This window comes from Astatotilapia calliptera, chromosome 6, assembly GCF_964374335.1.
Source record: "Astatotilapia calliptera chromosome 6, fAstCal68.1, whole genome shotgun sequence".
Classification (NCBI taxonomy): Eukaryota; Metazoa; Chordata; class Actinopteri; order Cichliformes; family Cichlidae; genus Astatotilapia; species Astatotilapia calliptera.
Genome location: NC_137427.1, coordinates 31494360 through 31518858, shown reverse-complemented (window position 1 = coordinate 31518858; position 24499 = coordinate 31494360). Strand labels below are relative to the sequence as shown.

The following is a 24499-nucleotide window of genomic DNA, read 5'->3' as shown; positions in this document are numbered from 1 at the left end:
CACAAATACTCCCCGTGTGATTACCCTGCACCGCCTCCTGACTTCCAACCTTTAAAAATCTTGTGAGGGGAAAAACAAATCTGAATTACAAACTGAACTAAGCAGGATTCAGTGATTGCTTTGACACCGGCTCAGATTGGCTCGGACAGAGTGGAACTACAACTGCTTCTTTTCTCTTGTATAAGGCCCCTAGAGCAGCGGTCCACAACCGTTTTTGTGCCATGGACCGGTTTTAAGGTGTCGTGGATAAATACAACAAAATAAAACTAGTACCAGTACCGAAAAAAAAAGAAGATTTATTCATAACACACGTGAAAAGACCCAGGAAAACAGAGTTAACGATAAAAATGATAACAAAATAACGCTAAAACCATACATTTCACACCCGAGCCTCAACTCTCACGGACCGGTACCGGTCTGAGGCCCGTGGGTTGGGGACCGCTGCCCTAGAGAAAGGAACAAACTTAGAGGAAGTGTGTTTCCAACATCCAGTATTTTTATTTTTATTTTTTTAAAGAAGGCTCTAAATACAAATATAAGTGATTTTTATGGATCATTTTCATGATGACTAGGAAAAAAAAATGGTTTCCTCGAGACTTTATTGATGAAATATTCATTGTACAAATAGGCGCACCAAGCTGCTTTTCAATGAAAGAAATTCTATCAAAGCAGGATTCTGATCCGCCACAAAAACAGCACTCGCTGATCTATTCATACAACAGAGCTGCTAAAACATACCGGCACAATCAAAACAATTTATGAATATTGTATGAGGCGAGGGGAAAAGTGAAGTATATAGAGGGCGATGGGGGGGGGGAAAGTCAAAATAAAAGTTAAGCTCATCTCGAATTTTTACACGAGTGTGTGAGATGGTGTGCAGTTCTGTCAGACTGTGGTCTGTCGGCTGAAGAGGTCGAGGGTCACGGCGGAGAGGAACGCTGGGATGCTCTTCTGGTGATGCAGATGAAGAGCCACCATCTCTCCCAGAGTTTTGGAGAACTCTGTTTCCATAAGCTGCATGCTTCCGTTGGAGCCCTGAACCAAAACACAACACACAATAACAAGCAATCAGACCCACTGCATTTGTTTCCACACAAAAAAAAAAACTTTCAAAGTGAAGCAAGCTCACTTAAAAGTTGTTATTCTCTACTAGGAATTAGTGTGTGTGCGTGTGTGTGCATTCACAGCAGGGTGAAGGTGTCTAAATCTGTGTGGATTAATTAAAAGGAATGAGGAGCAGCTCGGGGCGATGAAGTGAAGGAGAAAGGGATGAGTGAAACAAGGGATAAAGTAATTAAAGCATCGCAGGGAGGGGGAAAGCAGTGAGCAGCAGAGTCCCATGACATACAGAGAAGATATTGAGACATCTTAGAAATGCCCCGTGTCAATGTGTGTCAGACACACAAATCTCTGATTTGACAAGTGTCACGAGAAGGCTCATAAAACGAAGGGCAAAGGGAAAATACTGAAGAATGGCATTTAATCAGAAACAGAAGTCCAGAAGTCGAGAAAAGAATAAATCAAAGGGTATTAACAGACAAAGATTTAATCCCGCGCTAAATCATTTCCAACAGAGCACTTTTATTGAAGGAGCAACTCTGTAAATGTCCTCTCACTGTGTGAGACCTGGAGTTAAAAACACATTAGGAAAAAAAATGATAATTAATGATTTGACAAACGGATCCTGTTTGAGCATCATTATCTCTAAGACTGAACAAAACAGCTGGAAATTGCAAGGTAGTGCATGACTGTGTTGTAAAAAGTATTATTTGATAAACTAATTAGTGCGCTTCCTCTCACACAACAACCTGAAGTGAACTGTTCATTTCTGTGTGAAGAGTCACAAATCTCTAATGGCTGAGAGGAGTGGATACCTGAACTAATGGCATTTGCTAGCTGACTGCACAATGCCTAAGTGAGGCTTAACGCAGTATGGAGCGCGCTCAGGAAACGCAGATATACTGACCTGCTGTTTCAATGTCATTCTTTGGAAATATGAATGAAAAGTTTATAGTCAGAGCCGCAAAGTCTGTTAGGCCACGTTCACACCGCAGGTCTTGATGCTCAATTCAGATTTTTTGATCAAATCCGATTTTTTTTGTCTGCGTGTTCACACTACAAATAAAATGTGACAGCAAACGCAGTGGCCCATGGCCAATTTTTGCTTTAAGTTATTTTGTTATTTACATAATAATGTAGATAACCTAATAATAATAATGTATGTGTAATAATGTGTATGTGTTAGTCCCCATAGGGAAATAGTTCCTCTGCATTTAACCCATTCACCCAGTGAAGCAGTGGGCAGCCACCAATGCAGCACCCGGGGAGCAGTGTGTAGGGATGGTACCTTGCTCAGGGGTACCTCAGGGTAGCCGTTCAGTGGAGTCGAACCCCCGACCTTCTGATCATGGGGCCACCACTCTACCTACTGAGCTATCCCTGCCTAATGATCCTAATTGCTGTTTTAGAGAGGAGCGGTGCTTCATAGGATAGTTGCAGATTTCTGTCAGAATCTGCAGATTATTCAGTACAAATAAAATGTTCACATTTCTCCAACGCTGTCTTCCCAACAGTTTCACTGACAACTACACGGGATGGCCAGGAAGCGTTCGCGATGTCTTCTCGGGCGCTTCTCCGGTGCTGATAATTGGCGTCTGTCTTGTGTCGGTGACGTAAAAGACGGATTTAATGCAACATGACCGTTCAAGCAGCAGTCGCTTTCTAAAACATTGGATATGTATCTCATTCAGTACCACATACGAAAGTGACCCAGACCGGATTTGAAAATATCGGATTTGTGCGGTTCACACTGTCATAGCATGATCGGATATGGGTCGCATAGGGTCAAAAAAAATCAGATTTGATGCGCTTTCGCCTGCAGTGTGAACGTAGCCTTAGAGACGTGAACGTAGCTACGTTAGAGTGTGAACGTAGCTAAACTAAATCAAGTCATAGGTGTGCTTCTGTTTTTTCAAAGACACTTGTAACATATATGTAATAAGTCCAATTCTAATGTAAGAGTAATTTTACTCCCACCGTGTCATTAGGATTGGGTGGTGGTGTATTTTTTATTTTGTTTAATTTTTATGGTGATTTAGTCTCTGTACAGCGCCAGAGTGGATATTAAATCAAACAATCTGTCGTGGTCTGGGTGGTTTTCCACAGCATCGGCTCCTCCCCACTGGGTGGAGTCTTTGTTATGACTCCACCCAGTGGAGTTTGTTATTTATGACCGGCGCACTCAACTGGTCTTCGCCAGATTATCTGCCAACTTTACCTCTGAAACCCACCTACCAAGTTCTCCTGGATACCAGTTTGCTGCCGCCGGTAATCCCTCTCCGTTTTGGAACTGCCATTCTCTCCTGCCTGCCTCCCTGCATTGCATACAGCACCCACCTGGAACTATCCTGCCTCCCCCCTCCACGCAACCCCACCTGCAAGCTTGTAAGACAGCTCTGTGTACTATCCTTAGATTCACTCGCAACCCTCTGTGGGATTCCCCTGACTGCTCTCTCCTCTGTTTCAGTGCCCTGGCCCGCCAGTTTCCCCTGCCCAGTACCTGCACCCAGTTATCCCTGCCATCTAGTTATCATCACAGTATTTTTCTCTCGCCTCAGACATCTAGTTTATGTTCATTGATTCTAGTCTGCACTTGCTGTTAGCCTCTGAGCATTGTAAAATAAAATCTCTTTTCGTTACACCTCACCCCTGGCCTCCGGTTTTGAATCTGCACTTGAGTCCATCCCATTTCCACGGGCCACTGCGCCATGACACAATCACGAAGTGCAGATTGTATTAATTGTTTAGAAATAACATCCAATTTTATACACATATGTGTGTGTGTGTGTGTGTGTGTGGGGGGGGGGGGGGGGGGGGGGCACTGGCAGGTCGTTTGAAACTAAGATGAGTATTGCACATTTGATGTGTCACATGACCCTCTTCCTATTGAAAAAACAGAAGTTGTATCCAAGATGGCCGACTTCTAAATGGCCACCATGGTCACCACCCATCTTGAGGAGTTTGCCCCCTCACATATACTAATGTGCCACAAACAGGACTTTAAGATCACCAACCATTCCCATGTTGTTACGGTGTATCCATATAAATGGCCCACCCTGTACAATGCTGTTAAAAGCGCAATCTTGATATGTAGAATCAAGCAGGATGAACAGCTAAATTTTAAACTTTGTTTAAACTGTCCCAAAATACTCTTGACGTTCATAAAAAGGTGAAATACCTCGGGCACGTTATTACTGAGCAAATGAACGATGATGATGACATATACAGATAACGATGTAAGCTCTATGTGCAGGCAAATACTATTGCATGAAAATTCAGCTTTTGTTCACTTCCAGTTACAGTGGCTTTATTTAAAGTGTATCGCACAGTGCTATATACTGCACCCTTGTGGTCATCTTACAAATAATGTAGCACGCAGAAGCTGCATGTTGCATATAATGATGCAATGAGAATCCTTCATAGGATATCCATGCCCAGTCAGATGTTTGTAGCTGTGGGTGTTTAAACTTTTAAAGCACTTTTAAGAAAGTACTCACTGATCCGACAGTGAGTGTTCCCGTTACTCATCCAGTCTGAGGAAGCATTGGCTGAAGTGTTTGTGTATTCATTGATTTCTTCTAAGTAATTTTGTATTTTATGTATATTATGGTTTTATATTTTTACAAATATTTAACATTTTTTATTGAGGTTTATATGTTGTGTTTTGTCTTGTTTCTTTTTTGTTCATACAATATGGCCAGGCCAAGATATTTTGATACTATGCTGCGTTGATCCTCTCTTCCCACTCAATTAAATAGCGATGCCAGCAGGATATACTACTTTACAAGTAGTGAACAAGTTTAACTCTGAAAACCAGCTTAGCTGATCCTGATCATAGTTGTGTGTAATTAGGACACCTGAAAGAAATGTGGCTTTGGTCACTTCTTCAAAAAAAAAAATGTAGTCTTGATTTCCCTCTAAAATAATCTGTGCATCACCGCAACACAGCAGTTCAAAGGCTTTTCTAATCGCACCATCTTTTCTCTGACTACTTCCCATCACTTCATCCAACTGCCTGACAATCCCTGGTGAGATTTTTTTCCCTCTGCGCTGCAGTCTCAAAGCTACACCATATCCTCAAGCTGCGACTCAAATCACAGACACGCGCATACAAACACGTGTGCACGCACGCGTTTTTAAAAAACGCCGTGGCTTGGAGAACATGAAACGCATAGATCAAAGAGAAAACACTGGGACTAGTTACCATGGAGATCTGTGTGTTTGTCTTTGGCAGTCTGTGTGTGAGAGACACGTAAGAGTGGACAAGCTGATGGAGGCCTCTGGGGTCCGAAGACTGCGAGGACGCTCACGGTCGTCTAGAAAGGAAAACTGAGATACCAGCCTCAACGTGAGGCGAAACAGTACAGCACTGAACAAAACAATTGTTTTAAGTGGCCAAACGTGGAATCAGACACACACACACACACACACACACACACACACACACACACACACACACACACACACACACACACACACACACACACACCTGAACTAAGGTTACAGAGATTTACAAAGATTACTAAAGGTTATAGATACAAAAAGCAGCAGTGCTCTGGGACTGAGGCAGAGCAACATGGAGACACGGTAAGAGGGCACAATGAATAAGGCGGTGAAGAGCCAGACTCCAGCAATGTTTGCACACAAACTGCCTTGCTTCAGCACCGCTCCCATTATGTAATTTATAACTTTACAGTCTGAAAACTTTCAACTCTACAGTTCCTTTTTGAGGCTATATTAAGCTCACCATTTTCGATTTCAGTTCGGCCATTTGCAGCACCCATGCTACAAGCTCTGTGAGGCTGCACAGTGGTGGTGCCTGGAGCCGACTGCTGACATCACCCTGCTAACATGCTCACACTGACAATGTCACGACACTACCTCTGTAACACTAACATTTGCTAATTAGGGCTAAACACACAGTACAGCTCGGGCTGATGTGAGGGTCATTAGTTAAGCAAATATTTGACCATAAACCAAATTACCGGACGACCTGCACTTGCGTCCAGATGATTGAGCCAGCAGACGTGTAACTATTTCAGCAAGGTCGTCAGGGGTCATCTTTTAAGACCCCGAATTTCTGTCCACATATTTGTTAAAGTCTAGATAAGTGCAATGGACTCACTGGCTGACAGATATGGCAGCATCACATCACTGGCTAAATTTTGACCAGGAATCTTAGGGCTCGCCGAAGATATTCACATCAATCCTCTGGGCATGTTGGACACTGGAAAGTTCTGAGCGATCTACATGGGATTTTGCTCTGCAATAGTGGTGGTTTTAATCTTCAAGTTGGTAACTTTCAATTCGTTTTTTTTTTTTTTTTTTTTTTTTTTTTTTTTTTAAAAATAGTCCTGCGTTTTTTCTTGTGTTACTTAACAAGATGTACATCTTCTCTGTATTCAGTTATTACCTTTTCACACTGATGTTGACCATCAACTTTTCCAGGTATGTTTCCCTCCACCTCTCAAGTGCCAATACGTCTAACAGTAAATGGGGCTGTCATAACCTTGTTGCGTTTATGTTTCTAGTAGAAAGAAAAATATCACCTGAAGTAAAAAGACTGAATGCTGCCATTTGTCAGGTTTACAGTCCCTCCAGTGCTCCGTATGAGGATCATTGACATAACATGAACTCTTGTTTTCAGGGGAAACTAATCTTAACACACTAATAGACATCGTTTAGTTGATATGATTGTGAATCAGATCAAGGGTTTATTCATGATGTTTGTTATGATGCTGTCATTTTCTTTGTGTATTTACTCTCCAGCTGCTACACCCAGCTAGTTATGCATTAGTGGCCGTCAAGCAAGGGATGTTGGAGCAAGCTGAAAGAATATTTCTCCTGCCAAAACAGCGAGTACTGACCCTCAGCCAATTATTCATAAAAAGAAATGCAGTGACACAGAAATGGGCCATCAAAAACAGCTTTTCCCCTCAATCACAGCTAAATGTGCTGCGTCTGTGTAACAGTGTGTTATAATGCATTAGCTTTGACGTTTTTGAGGCAAACTGAAGGTTTAAGAAAAAGGGGGAAAAAAGCTGAAGTGAAAGTGAACTGTGGCTCAACCTCTGCACATAGTCTGATAACATAAAACTCTGATAAAGGCTGAAAAAGACCAAAGCACTGTTGAACAAACTGTTACTATATGAAGAACTGTTTAAATTAATAAATGAATGAATGAAAGACGCTTTTTGGTTCTTTTAATGTCCAAGAAGGTCACATATCTGCCTGAGTAAATCAACAGGTCTCCAAATGGACTTGTACTGAGTAGGTTGCAAACTGATATCGGATGCACTCATAAACAATTCTGTTTAAGTACAGATGAAGGGGAGGAGTCATTTTTGCTTGTTAACACAGGCTAACCTGTGATTACAGATTTTAATTACACATCAAAGCTGTGCTATAAAATTAGAGCTGGGCGATAGAACGATAACGATATGTATCACGATATAACTTTTACTCGATAGAGAAATTAAGCTATCGCGATAGACCTCGCCGCTCTTGTCCTCTTTAAAAAAAAAAAAAAAAAAAAGTTCAGCCAATCCAAACTAAGTAGCGCAGAGCCGAACCAATCACAGCCGCAGCGTCACGTCGCGTGACTTGTTACGTACAGCACAAGTGCCAAGCCGCACGTGTGTTTGTTTGGGAAGCAGCCAGCGGGTAATGGAGGAAATGAGTGTGCCGACTAGAAAAATCAACCGAGCGTGACCGAAGAGAAAACAGATGATGGTTCCAATGCCGGAGAGATTGTCGAACGGAAGAGCCATAGAAGTTCCGTAGTGTGAAGGTATTTCGGCTATTTCAAGTCTGACAAAAACAGAGTAGCGTGCACTGTAAATTGTGCCGAAAGCAAGTCTGGAAATACAATAAACTGGTGCATGCGTCACACTGTGCGCCACGTTATTGTTTCGGTGAAATGAATTTCTACAATACTGTTACTGTTAATTGTACTCTCTGCAGTGTTTAAATGCTTACACATACACACAGTTACTGTCCGTCCACACATACGACTCGGTTCTGCTTCTATGCCCCAGCTTTGTTTACTTTTTCCCACCGAGGCTTCTAGACTTCTGATTGGCCAACATTTCTGCACGGTTAGGAATCTAGCGCCTCCTGCTGCTTTGGCATGTTCATAGCAGCGTTTTCCTTCATTTCTGCCTTTATGTGTGGACGGGATTATTTTTTTAAAACGAAAACGGAAAATCTCCGTTTTCAAAAATACCCGTGTACGTGTGGACGTAGCCTCAGTGTCTGACTGGAAGCGCTAATTCGTCATTCGGCTTTTGTCAGACTAAAGTAACTGTTAAAACTGTTTGAAAAGCTCAGCTATACAACAAGGAGAGATTGAGAATTTCCTTTTAGTTCTCAGTTTATTTGATATTGACAAAAGTTAGTCAGTTTTGTCTGTTCTTCTGTAAAACAAACTAAGATTTATTTTTAGAATTAATATTTTGTTTCTAAGTGGAATTGACAATTTACTCTGTTTCGTTTGTTCTATTTTGAAACTTAAACGCTTTAGCGGCTGCCTTTTGTGTAGTTTGCAATATTTGCCTTTATTTATCTGAAAAAGTCTCATGTTCCTTAAGTACATCTACCCTGTTGAACTTATTATGGGAAATAAATATTTAAATCAAAACAAGCTGCTGATTATTTCACATTTTACTTGTGAGCAACAGCACATTTAAATCTTACAAATATAGTTATTTGGCTTATATCGTGATAGATATCGTTATCGCCTGAAATGGAAAAAAACATATCGTGATATGAAAAAATCTCATATCGCCCAGCTCTATATAAAATTATTTTTTTTAATGGTTAAAAGAGACTCATATTTTAAATGAACATGACCCAACGGGCCATAGGCTTAGCGCCACTTGTTACATTTATTTTCACATTTCTCTTTCCACGTGCACAGAAAATTCAAACCAAGTTAATCAAAGGTCAGGGGAGATTTTTTTCCTTTAAATCAGCTTTATTCAAATACTGACCTTATCAATCCCTATTTGCATATTCACGCGTCGCTAAGAAGTGTTTTTAACTATATCTGACCTTTATGAAAACAACAAGGTTCTGTTTACGTTTGAAAACGTGTAGGAAACAACCAAGGTGACATCAACGTGCCGTAAACACAAATATCACAGGTTCCTCCAACAAGGTGACTTCGACCTCACCCAGCATGAAAGCAGGCAGAAATGAAGGAAAACTTCTGTTTGTTTCCTCAAGATCAGGGCTAAGAATCTAAAAAGACAAACTTGTGCACAAAAACTAAGGACAACTCAACAATGGAGAGGAGAAGTGCTATCCCATTCATCTTTTCATTTGTCTATCCAATTAAAGGAAATCGATGCTTCCTGGCTTGAGATGCAGGGTGGGGCTTTATAGTGACCTCATCCAAGCAAGGAGCTGCATACTTCCTGAATGACAATAATGCTCCTCTCTGAATGCAGAATGGGCCAGAGTAAAAAGGTTTACACCTACGCCATCAGACACATGAAAGACAACAAGGCAAAAACAAAACCCTGGGCCCTCTGTTGTCATGCCAATAAAAAGATCAGCAGCACAATAATCAACGCTATTATTTTTCTGACCTTGAAAAGGTTTCTCTCGATAGAGATTTTGGGATTTTTCAAACATTTCCAACCCCAACTTCAAAAAACTTGGGAAAGTGTAAAATGTAAAGAAAACAGAAAGCAATAATTTGAAAATCTCAAATTCATATTTAATTCAAAATGACTTTGGTGTCAGAAAAATGCCTCAAAAATTGGGATGGGATAACAAAAAGCTGGAAAATTAAGTGGAGGAACATTTAACAGCCAGCTAGGTTAGCAACATGACTGGATAGAAAAAGTTCATTCATAAATTGTTGGAAATTTTCACAATAATGTTTTTCAATGTCAAAATGCAAAGACTTCAAATATCTCCTGATCTAGTAAACATATAATGAAAGGGTCCTGATAATTTGGAATTTGTACAATCAAGAAGGCTGAAAATCAGTATTGGCTGCTTGTGATCGAGCTTTTTTCTTTTCATGCCACATCGTTGTGAAACAACCTCCTGCAAGATATTAGGCAGGCCTGCTCTGTGGGGGCTTTCAAAGCCAAGTTAAAGACCCACTTGTTCATCCTGTCTTGCGTGTCTTAGCTCTGTGCCTAGAGTTTTTACTCATTCTTATTGCTGTTCCCTTTAATTTATCTGTTTTTTAAAATTTGTTTTTATTCCTTTATCCTTTTTTTTTTAAAAAGTGATTTATATAATAAGTTATTATCACCATCATCTCTGAACCAGAAATGGCCGTCTACTCTTGACCCAAGCTTCAAAAGCTGCACAATAGTAAACATGGCTCTTGTAATGCCCTCTTCGCCAATTTAAGGTTTTCTTTTCTGTTGTATTGTGACATGACGTGAGGGTGAATTTGGGTGAAAATGGTTCTTTTAATGATTTTAAAAAGTATTGAGAAAATAAGCTCTCTCTCTTTACAACGAAAAGAAAACAAAAAACAAAACTCAATTGTAGAGGTTTATTTTTTTTAGTCATATTGGAAACTTTCTGAATGAAGCCCATTAAATGACTTTATTAAAGTATTCACGGGGTAATATTAATGTTGCATGTAATTGTTACCATTTCCAAGCTCTCATTTAGTGCAGCTATCACCAATACCATTAGGTGGCTTATTGTGCTACAAAAATAAAAAACACGGCAACTCCACGTGCTTAAATTCACCTTTAAAAAGGGCAACACTTGGGATTTTGGAATCACCGTTTCACGCCACAATACAACAAATGTTATTTCTTTAGCAGAAGTGAAGCTCTCTGGCTTCTCATTTCCATTTGATGAGCTGTTTGTGTTATTACAACTGATTGGCACAGCTGTTTGGAAGTTTAGATTGTGGAGGGGAAAGATGATAATTAATCAGTGCTCTTCAGCAAATCATTTTCCACTTCCCTAAATCTGTAACGCCTGAAATACTTACAGAAAATTTCACTGTTCTTGGACAAGGCATGCCGCTTTGCACTGGTCTTTTTCAACTGCACATTAAACTCAGAGTCCTGATCTGGCTGCACATGTGTGGATGTGATAGATGGCTCTATATTGAGGTGGTGACATGCAGTTCACAAATCAGCTGACCTCTGCCTCTACTCTCCACCGCTAATGAGTAGACTTTTCTTCTCTATCCTTCTCTGTGTAGTTCTTTCCTCCCTCTGTTTCACTGCATCTTTGTCACCGCGATTAGATCATTCGAATAGAAATCAGTGCATTTGAAAACATTTCATTATCATTTATACCTTTGCCTCTTTACACACACACGAGAAATTCCAAAGGATGTCATAGCTGTTGATGGGTGCGGGTGAAAAACAGAAGGCAAATTAATTGAATATGCAGATTAATAGCTTGCAATTTAAATGCAGATTTTGGCATTTTTCCAGAGTCGGGAAGAGGATGAAAAGGAGAGAGGGAAAGAAACACTGTGTGGAGTTCCCACCAAAACTGAATCAGCAACAATTCAATACATATTTATATTCTAATCAGCTTTTTGTTTACACATTTAAAAAAAACGCTACTAATGTGACTGAGCGCTGAACAACTAATGGCAACATACATCTGACGAAATGATTTAGTGAGTGCTATGAGAAAGACCTCAGCTTAATAAATGTGATTAACCTGAATCTCAGGAGCACAAATACATAAAACATGGAGTAAGTTACAGCTGTTAGTAGAAGACACCTAAGATGAACATTCATAATGACAGGCGTGTTCGTCTGTATTTGTCATTTTAGATTTCTCTCATCGTTGCCTTTGCTCCCATCAATCTGTAATCAGAGATACAAAACACCGCTCTGCCTCAGTCACCAGCTTTAATGTGTGATTAGCTGGCCACTAATCACCAACTTAGAGTTCTCATGATTCATGACTTAAATATATAAACTGAAAGAAAGTATGAACTGGCCAGTTGTTTTTTAGCATTAAAATACCAAGTAATGAATGCCAAGTGAGGAAGAGCAAGGGTATTTATATGCAGTGACAATGAGCTAATCCCAATGCAAAACATTATATGTAGCAAGCATTCCCGATAAGACGCAAAGAAAACAAACTGGGTAAACAAGATTTTGCTGTTGGAATTCTGAGCAGTTCCGAGCTTTTCTCTGCATTATAATATAGAAACTGGCAGTGATGCTGGGTTTGTCACGTGGATACACTTACGGCTGGGTGGACACTGTACTAATGCAGCTTGTTGGAATCGTTAAAGCGTCTCTCTTTGCCTCACGTGCACACACGGTTAATTCTGCCCAGATGTTATCTTCCCATTTACTTGTGAATTTTATGTAACACACGTAACACTGTATTTGTGTATACAGACATTGTATCAACTCAAAAATGTTTGGCTCAGTCCAGGTTCAGTAACACTGTCTTGATGTAAAATCAGTTAAGAGTGGAGTGATGTACGCTGTTTATAAAATGTAGTCATTTATTTTGAAAATGAAATTTGACAGTGCAATTTTAAAAATTGTGATAGAACAATAAAAACCAGGGCTCGCAAAATCGCTAGCGCAAAGTCCCGGGGCTAGCGATTTTTCCAGTCGGGCTACCAAAATCCATCTCAGCACTGCCCGTCGGGCTATCATAGGAAGGAAAGATATGTCAATGTTTTTGCATTCTTTCGCAAATGTAGCTGAGTAATTAAGTCATCGGCATCGATGAGCCACTGTCAATATGTGACACATTGAAATCGCGTTTGAATTTGCGCTTGTTTTTTGCTTTCACTTTCACTTTGCGATCGCGCGAACTGTGTATAGAGAGCGGCAGGGCTACCAGGGATTTTGAAATTTTGCGAGCCCTGAAAACATATTACATTATTAGAAATGTCTTAATATGACTGTATTGGGAGCACTCATCATCTATTTGAGTTTTTAATCATTTTTAAACTCAGGCTTGCAGAGTGGGCGGAGACTATCCTAGCACTCATTATAAGCAAACAGTGGGGCACACCCTGGACAGGTCACCAGTTTGACTGGCCAATTCAGAGTCACCAGTTAATCTAACATGTCTTTGGAATGTGTGAGGAAGATGGAGTACCAGGAACGTGCAAACCCCACACAGAAAGACTCGAGCCAGCAGGTTTAAACCATGAACTTTCTTGAATGGCGCTCACCACTGCACCAGTTTGCTGACCATATTCAGACAAAATCTGTTTATAGTATACTATATGAGCTCACAAAATTAATGCCAATAAATGTCAGACACACACACAGACTCACTCTCAGACACATTGGCATAGTTTACGAATAATCATAGTCTAATTTACAAATGGAGACAGATTGCAAACACATTGCAATCAGTTGAAGTCAGTCTGTGACCAGTTGCAAACTCATAACACCACTACTGCTAACCAAACAAATTGGATTCAGAGTGTAAGATTTTACATGGCACTATTTCCACAAAATATTTAGTAAATATTAATACTGAGTGTTAAAAATAGACCTGATTATCAGAATTCCCTATGAAGGTGAGATTTACAGCCTATTTCAACTTAATTTGCTGTAATGCACCAAAGTTGCTGTGTGTTACAATTCAGTTAGAAAGCTAATATTATGAAATATTATGTGCACGGTTTGTTGGCTTTGCATCTGATTCTCAGTAGAAGGGTTTCACAGTTTACATGTAATTAAACTTTTCTCTAACTGAACCCTTGTTCTTAAATATGCAGAGATCTATTAGTCATTTCTTAACATTTATACATTTTCCGTAAATTCATTTAGCCCTGAAACACAGGTTCCCATAGGACTCCTCAGCCTCAGGGATTTGTGATGTGGAATCTCAAGATTGTTAGCATAATGAACATGCTTCTCCTGATTTAATTTGCAAATAAGGATAGGAAAAAATAAAAAAATTTGGAAATAAGAAAAGGATGGCTTATAAACTGACTTGGCAATAAAAACAATTCTAGATTGAGCGTCTAAATCACATTTACAAACATTACTTCGACAAAGCTATCTGTCTCTTAAGTGGATTTCTCTTCCGTGTAGGTGGCTAATTACAGGTTCTATAAAGCAAAAATAGTAAGAGTCACAGATACATAAGAGAAAGCAGAAAAGATAGGTAACCTTTTATTGCCAAACAGCAGCATGGAGAATATTTACAGCACAAACCTCAAAGCTTACATTAGCCTACATTTCTCACATTGCAACTTGACTGATGATAGCTCAGTTAGAAATTCTAGAGTGTTCTGCTAGCAGTGGCTAATTCAGCAGCTATACTATACGATGGGTGACCCACTTAGTCCTGTAAGCTACACCATAACTGCAAACGGACATCAATGGGGCCGATGTGTACGTAGCTTTCTCAATCCATGAGTTTGTGCGCACACGTAAACTACTTCTGAGACTCAGCAGCCCTATTGATCAGAAGTGGATAAATAATTGATGTTATTTTTCCCCAAAAAATGTTTTTTATTAATACAAATGTGATTAACTGATGACCACTTAGCACCGGCATTAATGGGTCATCTTTCCTCGAGTCCGTGGCAGAGACGAAGCAGCCTTCTCCGGCTCGGGAATATTCATGACCTCAGGTGGACTTATGTGTGGGTGTGATGTATCATGTTACCATGGAGACAGCAGACATATGTTCCGAACATCGACCAGAGGAGGCAGTGACGCCGACAAGAGCAGGCACGCGAAAGTGCACGCACAGACACACGCGTGCCCGCATATTCACATACACACCCCGAGGGCAAGCGGGACAGGAAACTGTCAGGAGGAATCAGAGTCAACATTCTCCTCTTTCTCTGGGAGTTTTCACTCCGAGACCGCTCTCTGAAGGCTTAAGTACATACAGTCCTATCCACTGAAGAAGTACTTAATTTATTCTCTCTTGTATTCCCACCAGCCTTTGTGTTTACTGTTTATTAGTGCTTTGCTCATGTTTATCTTTATTGCTATCAGCGATACATCATTGAGTGTTTTGTTTCAGTCAGTGAGCAAAGTGAAATTCAGTCCCAGTAAGCCTTCTTCTCCCAAAATATTTCAAACACCCACTCATCTCTTTTTCACTTTCATATTCATTTTTATGGCTCTCAACTCCATCTTGTACACATGAGCAAGAGGCTATTGTGTGTACATGCGCTCTGAGATTTTAATGAAAAAAAAAAGAGAGTGGAATAAAACACACAATGTGCTGTTATTCCACTGTACAAAGGGAGTTATCTGACTGCACAGTACACACAAACAGTGGCTCAACAATATCCTGAAAGACTGTTTTTAATAACTACATTAGCGGTTTGAAAAAAAAAAAAGACCTTGTTTGATCAGATTCAGCTAAAAATAGATATGCTACAATGCTATAGCAGCTACAGATGAATGAGTACTGATGGCGAAGTGTTCACTGAACAAATCGGAAAACCTAAAGGTGGCAAATTAAATTTGCAATAAGTTGGACATAACTCCTGGAATTTAGGCAGGACATTTATTGAAATTGTACTGCAGTCCCATTCTTCCAACTTTTCAGTATTTTTCGTAAGGCTGAATGGGTTTAAGCTGAATATTAATTAATATTAATAACCCACAAAGTTCCACACACAGCTTCAAATTAAAGGTATCAGTCTTTTAGGGTTTTGATTTAATTATGCATTGAATTATAAAACATTAATGTACTTTAGATTACTCTAGCATCAATGTGGAAATGGCATTAACTGCTATGTACAGCGCACTGTATATTATATTATTCCTCCTTTGGAAAGTGAGAGGATTGAGACCTACAACCTGATTGTTTTACAAAAATCAATGCGTTAAGCATCATTGGTTTGCTAGATCGCAAACTGTACATTCTACTTAAAACTAAAATTGGAAGCCACTGAGAAAATAAATAAATGTTACCAAACAAACAGCATATTGTAACCTCCTGAGGGTCTGTCAGTACTACTACCTGTAGAACGATCCATAATCATAATGAACTAAAACAAACAAATTAAAACAAGTTTAAAAACACTCGAAAACTACTAAAGTGTACTGCCAACTTCACTGACAAATGCAAGAAAGTTACAAACCACAACTAAAGAAAAACTACATCCATGTGACTTTAAATCTCTGCTGAATGACTCACCTGGCCTGCTTCACCCACATGTCAACTCAATCACTCCAGACAAGTCATGTCAGCCAAGCTGTTCGTGTCTCCAAACATACTTTTTTTTGAGGCCTAATAAATACTTAATCCCTCATCGTCATGGAGGTATACATATTAACTTGATTTACAACAAAGAAAAAAAAAGGTGTCAGGTCCATAATCAACATCACAGTGGACTTCAGATTAAACAATCAATATGTGATTAAAGTGCAAACCTTCAGTGTCAATTCAAAGAAGTTTGTAGTAGTAGGGCTGTCATGAAACTAAAATTTCAAACTTTATACTGATACCTGGGAAAAGGCTCAATGCCATTTTTAATACTGCAGAGGAAAAATAATAAGAAAGTAAAAATAAATAAATAAGCCTACATTTCCCAAATAATAATAAAGATTCGAGCAAGGTAAATTATAAATGGACTGGTTCTTACTTTGGGGTTAGTAACTTGGCGACTGCAGACTGGAGCAGGGATCGAACCACCAACCTTCCAATTAGCAGATGACCTGCTCGGCCACGATGTTCTTTCTATGAAATGTTTTGTCAGATGTGATCAGACCCAAACCTTCTAAAAGCTTTACTTTTGATTCATCGGTCCACAGAATCATTTCCCAAATGTTTTGGCAATCATGAGATGAGCCTTTGTGTTATTCTAGGTCAGCAGTCGTTTCTCCTTGAACTCTCCCATGGATGCCATTATTTGTATCTTTCTTATGGTTTAATCATGAACTCTGACCTTATCTGAGGCCAGTGAGTCTGCAGTTCTTTAGAAGTTTCTGGATTCTTTCATGACCTGCTGTCTCTTGGTTGTAGACTTTGAGAATGACAAGCCTGGCTCTTCGAAAAGGTTCTCTGTTTGGTTAATTGTTGTAGAGGATTCTTAACCATGGAAATGATTTTATGATCTTTAAATTCAGTTTCCTTCTGTGGATCTTCAGGCCTTTTTATATTGCTGCGTTCATTGTTGATTTTTAATCTCATATTTAGTTCTAGTGAGCAGCTAGTTGAACACCGCCTCCAGATCTTTTATCAACTTAATTTGTCATAAAGTAACAAAGAAGCAGGCTTCGCATGGCCATTAATCTGCTTATCAGTCAATTGTCCAATTAATTTTGATCCTCTGAAAACAGAGGGATGCGTATAGAAATGCCTTTCATTCCTAAATTGTTAATGCTATAGTGTTAAATCACTTGAATTAAAAGCTGACAGTCAGCATTTCAATAAAAAACGTGATTTCATGTAAAATTCACTGTGGTGATGTACAGAGGTAAAATTACAAAAGACAATCACCGTCCAAAAACGTGGAACGGCAAAGAACTGATACAGGAAAAGGACTAATGTAAGCATACATTATAAATAAGACTGTTCTATAACTGTCCTCCTTTTTAACATCAGCTGTGTCGATATTTTAATAGATATATTCAATAGCACTGTAGTAGAGGATGAATACATAAAACCTCCTTTCCCTTTGGGAGGGAGGCGATGTTGGCACCAGTAACCTTTCGAGCTCCTTACAGCTGTTGCAACCAGCTTCCCTGGCAGTCAAGCTCTGCTTTAAGTTATTTCAAAATTAAGCTATAACAGACAAATGAATAAACTGTTCAAGCTGTGATGGCTTACAATCCGTCTTACACACCCTCACAGGCAAACACACATTTGTGTGGCGTTAATCATTCCCCGGTGGCTGATAAAACAGAGACAGGTCATTAAGTCTCGACAGTGTTCATAAACTGTACTTTATTAACTGTCCTCTTCTTTCGCCCACTGACACACACAGACACAAATTATTTTGCTTTTTCAAAAGGCACTTTTTCCATTGCTTCTACTCTGTCTGCGTATCACCTATCCTCAACCGTTCCCTCATACGTTTTTCTTCCGCTCCATCTCTCTTTTGTGAGAGGGCTGACAGTTAATTGGGAGTGTGTTTTAATGAGCTGGCCCTGAGATTTTATCTTCTCCTTTCATTAGGAAGGGAAGACAGGGGAGAGTGTGTCAAGGAAGTGAAGGAAGAGGGAGAGAGAGTAAAGGAGGCAAGGAATGAAACGAGAGGAAAAAATGTCAGTGAATAGAGAACATCGAGAAGTTTTTAGTAAGTGCTGTGGAGAGCTCTGTGCGTGTTTGTTTATTTCTTAATGAGCTAATCAATAGCAGAGGTGTGTAAGCCCAGCAGTGGGTCTGCTTTGGGAGATTACTTACAAAGACGCACAACTTGGAAGACTTGTTTATCTACAATGTTCTTCTCTTATTTTTAAACTGGCCTGACTAGACTAAAAGTTGCTCATCTCAGGTTTCTCAGGCACAAGTCAGGACAATATAAACCTCAATCTCAATGTGAATCACATTGTGTCAAATCTACCATTTTATTTAAGCAACTGCACAGTTTGATTGTATAAAACAAAAATAAATAACAGTTTAAAAATAAAATTCTATTTCTAATACCATAGAGGAAATGAATACAGAAAAATCTACAGCAAGATTTGCAGCAAGGTCAAAAGTGTTTATGCATAAATAAACAACCTTTTCCAGTCATTTTTCAATATTTGGGTTTTTTTTTTGGTTTTTTTTTAACCTATGGGCTTATGTGAACTCTTAAATTCACAAACGTTAATATAACACTCATTCGGCATCTTCTCCTTGAAGCTTCATGAAGAAAAATGCTAAAATAAGTCAATCACTCACATTCCTAAGGTGTCTATCTCTCTGATTAGCAGAGCCTCATAAATATCTAATCACTGATGCTAATCAGATTGCTCACCTAGGAGTGAGCTAAAAATATAAAGCACATGCACAAGCTACACTAAGCCCCCCCCCCCCAAAAAAAACCCCTACCCTTTTCCTAGGTAAATAATGGCTTTAACAAATCTAATGTAACATTAACCCATTATTGATCAACCAACAACAGTTCTGCATAAACTCTGGGCAATGAAGATGATGATCACTGTTTCTTGTTGGCGGCACTAAAAGAATCACACAGTTACGGTCGGTTCTGATGCCTGCAGCTTTGATCTCCTTCCACTTTAAGGCTGGCTGTTACACAGTCAGGCTTCAGACTATTTGGTAAAACTGATCAAAAACAGCAGCATTTTGGTGCCAACATAATGACATTCCCTTTGACTTTGAAGTATATCGTGCAAACATATCAAAACAATTGACATCAAATGCTGTACAGGTCTATAACTATTATGGATGATAATATAACAATTGTACCACAGCACATCAAACCTATCATTTTATTAATGCAGAACTTTACCATGAAAACCACACAAGTAATTTCCTAATCTCAAAGTAGACTCCAAGTCGATAAACCTTTTATTTTCCTTTTTTAGGTAAATTGCAAAGTTCAGCTGATTATGGCTGGATAATTAGATTTATAGTCAATTTTTACATTTTGGTTTAAATGAAGTTTGTAAATTATTAAAGCAGACCCTATAAAACGTTTTGAAGGCTCTGCTCTGTATTTACCTGTTGCCATGGTGAAATGTGGTGAAACTAAGATTGAACATGCTCAAAGTTGATTGAACTTTCTCTGATCAGGAAACTCAGAGTGGTTTTTTATGGTTTTAGTTCTTATGTTAATGCATTTCCATGTTCTAAGTAAAATGAGTCGAAAGAAGCTTGATCTGAACAACAGTATATATGTTGTCCCTGTATCATCGAATCATTTTTCTGCTCCACATGATAGCCATACATCAGACATCAACCACGAACTGGAGCAAATATCTGAACTGTTGTGTTTAAAAGATTCAACTGACAAAATTCTTTTAGGGAAATCCAGAAAAAATAAGTTCTGAATATCAAAAACATGTAAGCATATTCTAGTAGAACCAAAACATAAAACTGTGACCCTGTAAATGAGCAACATGTAGCCTCATTAACCATTTAAAACACCAAACTACAGTAAGGTTACAGGGCTGACAAACAATGAAAATACATTTTAATGAGTGTGACATACAGTAATGAATGCATGAGACAAGAGCGAGGGCAGGGGAACGTGACTACTGCAGGTTAAACAGCTTACGCTATAGGAGGGGGATTTGGGTGCCTCTTCTAGAGGGGGATATTAGCAGGATTATCTGGCAACCCTGTTGCTGAGGTGAATAACATTAGAATCCTATTTGTAAAGACTTCTATGCTTCCTGTCCCAAATCCCCCCATTTTATCTCCCTTCTCTCTTGCTTCATAGTACAATTAGTCCACTTTACATTCTCATACCCCAGATTAAAGTCACACGCATGCTTAAAAAGCAGAATATATATATACACATACTGTATTTATGTGTCCTAGTGTGTATCCTCTTTAAAACATGAATGTCACTGTGTGTTTATGTGTGTTTATGTGTGTATGCGCGGGTGTTGATTTTTGTATTCCAATAATAGTACAGGCCTTTCTGCTCCCATAAGCCACTAAGTGTTTGTCATACACGCTCGCAATGGTGCATACTTTGAATACTAATACAGAGGGTGTTAGCATTCGTTTTGGGTATGCATGTGTGGCTTTGTACATCTGTATGCACGTGCAGCCAGCAGTGTGAGGTGGTAGCAAGTGCTGTGCGGTGTGACAGAGTGTTGAGATTGGAACGAGTATGTGTGCATTTGAGTGTGACAGTGCGCGCCATGAGGGCATTATGACTGTGTGTGAGTCTGTATATGTGTGTGTTTTATGGACACACTCTGAGGTTAATAAATATTGACAGTGAATTATCTCTTCTGGCAGAGTCGCAGGTGGTTTCGATGGAGCAGACCGGACAGAAATCAAAAGAAAAAACAAAAAAAGTGCATGTGCACGTTTACACACCGCTCCTATTTTATATTTTTCCTTTTTCAGCTATTCTTAATTTCAGCAGAATTCTCGAGAGTCCTTGAGCAAGGCACTGATGACCAGTCGCAATAAATTAGCATGTGACAGCAATAATTACCTGCCAAGATAATAAAGCCGCCCCTCTGCCACCTTGCCATTACGGATTCTCCAGGGTTTCTGCTCTAGCTAGGGGCCGCCATCAGAACACGATAGCCGCAGCAACATGGAAATTAGCTAATGCTACACAATTGGGCTACAGAGAGAACGAGAGACAGACTGAGCAATAAGCAGAGGTAAAAACAAAACTCCAGGATGGAAAGATGAGAGGAAAGTAAAAGAGTAAAAAAAAAAAAAAAAAAAAAGCTGTGTTAAGCTTAAAAAAAGTGCTTTCTAAAAAGCTAAGGGATAATGACAAATTCAGCTTTTATTTAGCCCATTCAATAAGTGAGTGGTGATCGATTAATGTAAAACCCACCCTGTGACACTGCCCAGTCATCACTCTCTTCTTCTCTTCCACACAGACGCTGCCAGTCTCCCACACATACAAATTTAAACCACAAAGCAAAGAGTCTCTGTTGGCATAGTGCTCGTCTCGCTGCATCGCTAAGCCGATGCACAATGTGGCAAAGTGATGCGGCACCTTGCAAGGTCAAATCTAAACTTCCCGAGGCGCTTTTTTTTTTTTAAAAGAGCTCCCTGGGACAGATATCAACACTTACACAGATGCCATAGCCTGTAGGAGTTTTGCTGACAGTGTGCCCATTTTAACTTCACGCTGCTGTTTAATGATGCACACAATCTGTGGCTAAAAGCTACATGTTTCCATATCTGATCAGTTCAGGTCTGTATATAAAGAAGGATGTAAAATAACACAACCCCCCCCCCCCCCCAAAAAAAACGTGTTACTTGTACGCAAGGCTGGATTATCAGTGTACGTATAAATTTCAGGTCTTGTTTCAGCTTCTAATTATTGTTCTTATTTATTTAAATTTAAAATATTGTGGCATTTGACGGCATCCCCAACCTTAGATGAACTCTTCATACCTTTTTGAAGAGCAAGGAGTCATCCATGTGCTCCGCGTAGACAGACGTGAGCCGGTATTGGTTCTCAGTGGTTATATCGATCTGGTAGCCGGTCAGGACGTAGCACACTGTGCGAAACTCCTGTATTTTTCTCTGAAACACCTCTTTAAGTCTCTGGTTCCTCAGCTCTGAACTCTCCATTTGTTTACGCAAATCTGCAACACACAAATCAGTTATACAGCACAATTATTTTGATAGCATAGTTATATGCTATCAATATGTAGAGTTTCTGGAATAACTCCAGCAACTTAAATTAGCATCTCAAAGACTTGATATTATTAAATAGCAAAGCCATAAAAATAAAGATTTAGTCAATTTAAATAAACCTGGATTCTGAACGCACAGAAGAAAAAGACTACAAGTGGGAGACAAAAGCTCAAACCAGGGTGGAGAATCAGATAAAGAGACCAGTGGAGAGCCTAGCATGGAACTACTTAACATTTGAGGGCGATGACCAGGGGGTGATAACTGATTCCCAAAAGGCAATATTTAAATCATTTCCATTTTTGCTTTTCAGACCAAGAGAGGAAGATGTGCAATTAGATCTGCGAATGCTTTTCAATTTAACATCCATGAACATTCAGAGTATCAGAGTATTATCCTTCTCATGGTATAGAGCACAAATACGTTACTATTTAGCTTGAGATGGGTGGAATTAAATCATCGATGAACCATAGGCTGAAATATTAGCAATGCCTAATGTTGCATAAATATTTAATGTTACAGCAATAGTTACATTAATCATCAAAACACTGCTGCCTGTCTCCCATCAATGATATAATTTTACCATTTTAAAGTTTCCCAGTTAGTTAAAATAACTTTTTATTAAAGAGTTTATGGTGTTTATGTTTAGCAACATAAACTGGGTGTAGAGAATCATGTACTCATCTACTGTTTTTGGTACCAACTACTAAATATCGTGACACCCCTAGATACCAGCATCAAAAAGTTGTGAATGATATCAATCTCTACCCCACAGCAATCCCTCTGCTCACTCAGGGTCTACATACTACTATAAAGCAGAGCACGGTGGCGTCTGAAGCAGTCAGCTGCATCTCCTAGCTGGGAGCAGAGATAATCATGAAGGGGAGAAACAGAATGGGGCTTGACTTTAATTTGTTGAAAATCAATTTGGGATAATTACTTTAATTTGGAGACTTGATTTGAGAAGTCAGAGAAATTAGTTTGTCTGAGGAAAAAATGAGTCGTTGTGGAGGTAATTATTTACAATGTGATCACCACAGAAGAGAAAGTTAAAAAGGATATAGATGCAAATGTGGAGCCATGAACATTTTGTAAGTACACAAGTGGTAAAAGGAGAGCTGGGAAAGGAACAACCACAAAGAGGCAAATATTTACTTTTTATAGATATTTGTGCCGATCTTCTCAACACTGTGATGTATGCAAATCTGAGAAAATGTAAAAAGAAAAAAAAGAAAAAAGAAAAAAACGAGTGCAGGCAGGAGCACCGTAAAGACTATTAACCAAAAAAACAAAAACACATGGAGGGAGATGATGTAACCAGGCAAAGAAATGCTTACCTAACACCTCTGAAAAGCTTGGTGTTTGCTACTGATTTTTTAAAAGGTTAAAAGCATTTCTGCTGCTCAAATGTGAACCTACATTGTTCAGGGTTATACCTTACTTAACAACCAGTCCTTTTCACTTTTTTCCTCTCTCTCTACAGTCAGCATCAGTCAGTCAAAACTCTCTATTCTCTTACAACATAATGCGTCGTTTCAAGAGCAGTCAGGGAGTTTTTATTCCCATAACTTCTAACCCTGCTGCGACTGATAATTATTTCTACTCATCATTCTCCTCTTCATAGCGTATAGCTTGGCCGATTACATTTTTATCTGTCATTATTAAACAAGTGAATGACTAGAAAGTATAAACTTAAGAGTCTGGGACTGAGTCTGCCAGTGAGTGTCTACGTGCCTGTCTGTCTCCTGGGTGACTGGGCTCCTCTCAAGTGTCAGTCACCGCGGTTAAATAGTGTTTCAAGACTTCAGAAATGTGACAAAACTGTCACTTTATGACAGCCATCAAAATGCCCTGAAAATGGTTGGGAATTCTCAGGCTGCAGCAACCAATACATTTCCTTCTCCGTGCAGACAAGTGGACACACAGGAATGTGGACATGTCGTTATCTGTGCAATCGCAAAGACAAACACGTACAAGTGGGCACACAAATGTGTCAACGTACGTGTTGAGTTACTAAATCCGAGTATTAGTTAGAATACTTTTCACACAAACTTTTACAGTTTTGGTGACTTCTGTATTTCAGTCTTGATTGGTGTCTACAGGTCTGTGTACATAATGGCTCAAAAGCTGCCAGCTGCATAGGGAGCGTCTTATTTATATATTTTCTTCTCTCGTTTTCAGTCTAAAATACTGCTAAAATTTGCACTTGTATCAGAAGCAAAAACAAACAAAAACTAAACTA

The 24499-nt window shown here is 39.3% G+C and overlaps 1 protein-coding gene across 1 annotated transcript in view; it reads right to left on the bottom strand.

Moving 5' to 3' along the window:
- Positions 1-474: 474 nt before the first annotated feature.
- The window catches only part of mad1l1 (mitotic arrest deficient 1 like 1), a 65897-nt gene continuing 41872 nt past the window's right edge, over positions 475-24499 (bottom strand). Inside the window, exons 17-18 of the mRNA XM_026171644.2 lie at positions 22015-22208; positions 475-1035 (exon numbers count right to left, since the gene is read on the bottom strand). Of these exons, the coding sequence (XP_026027429.2) occupies positions 886-1035; positions 22015-22208 (344 nt within the window). The 3' untranslated portion in view covers positions 475-885. The remainder of the gene's footprint in view (positions 1036-22014; positions 22209-24499) is intronic.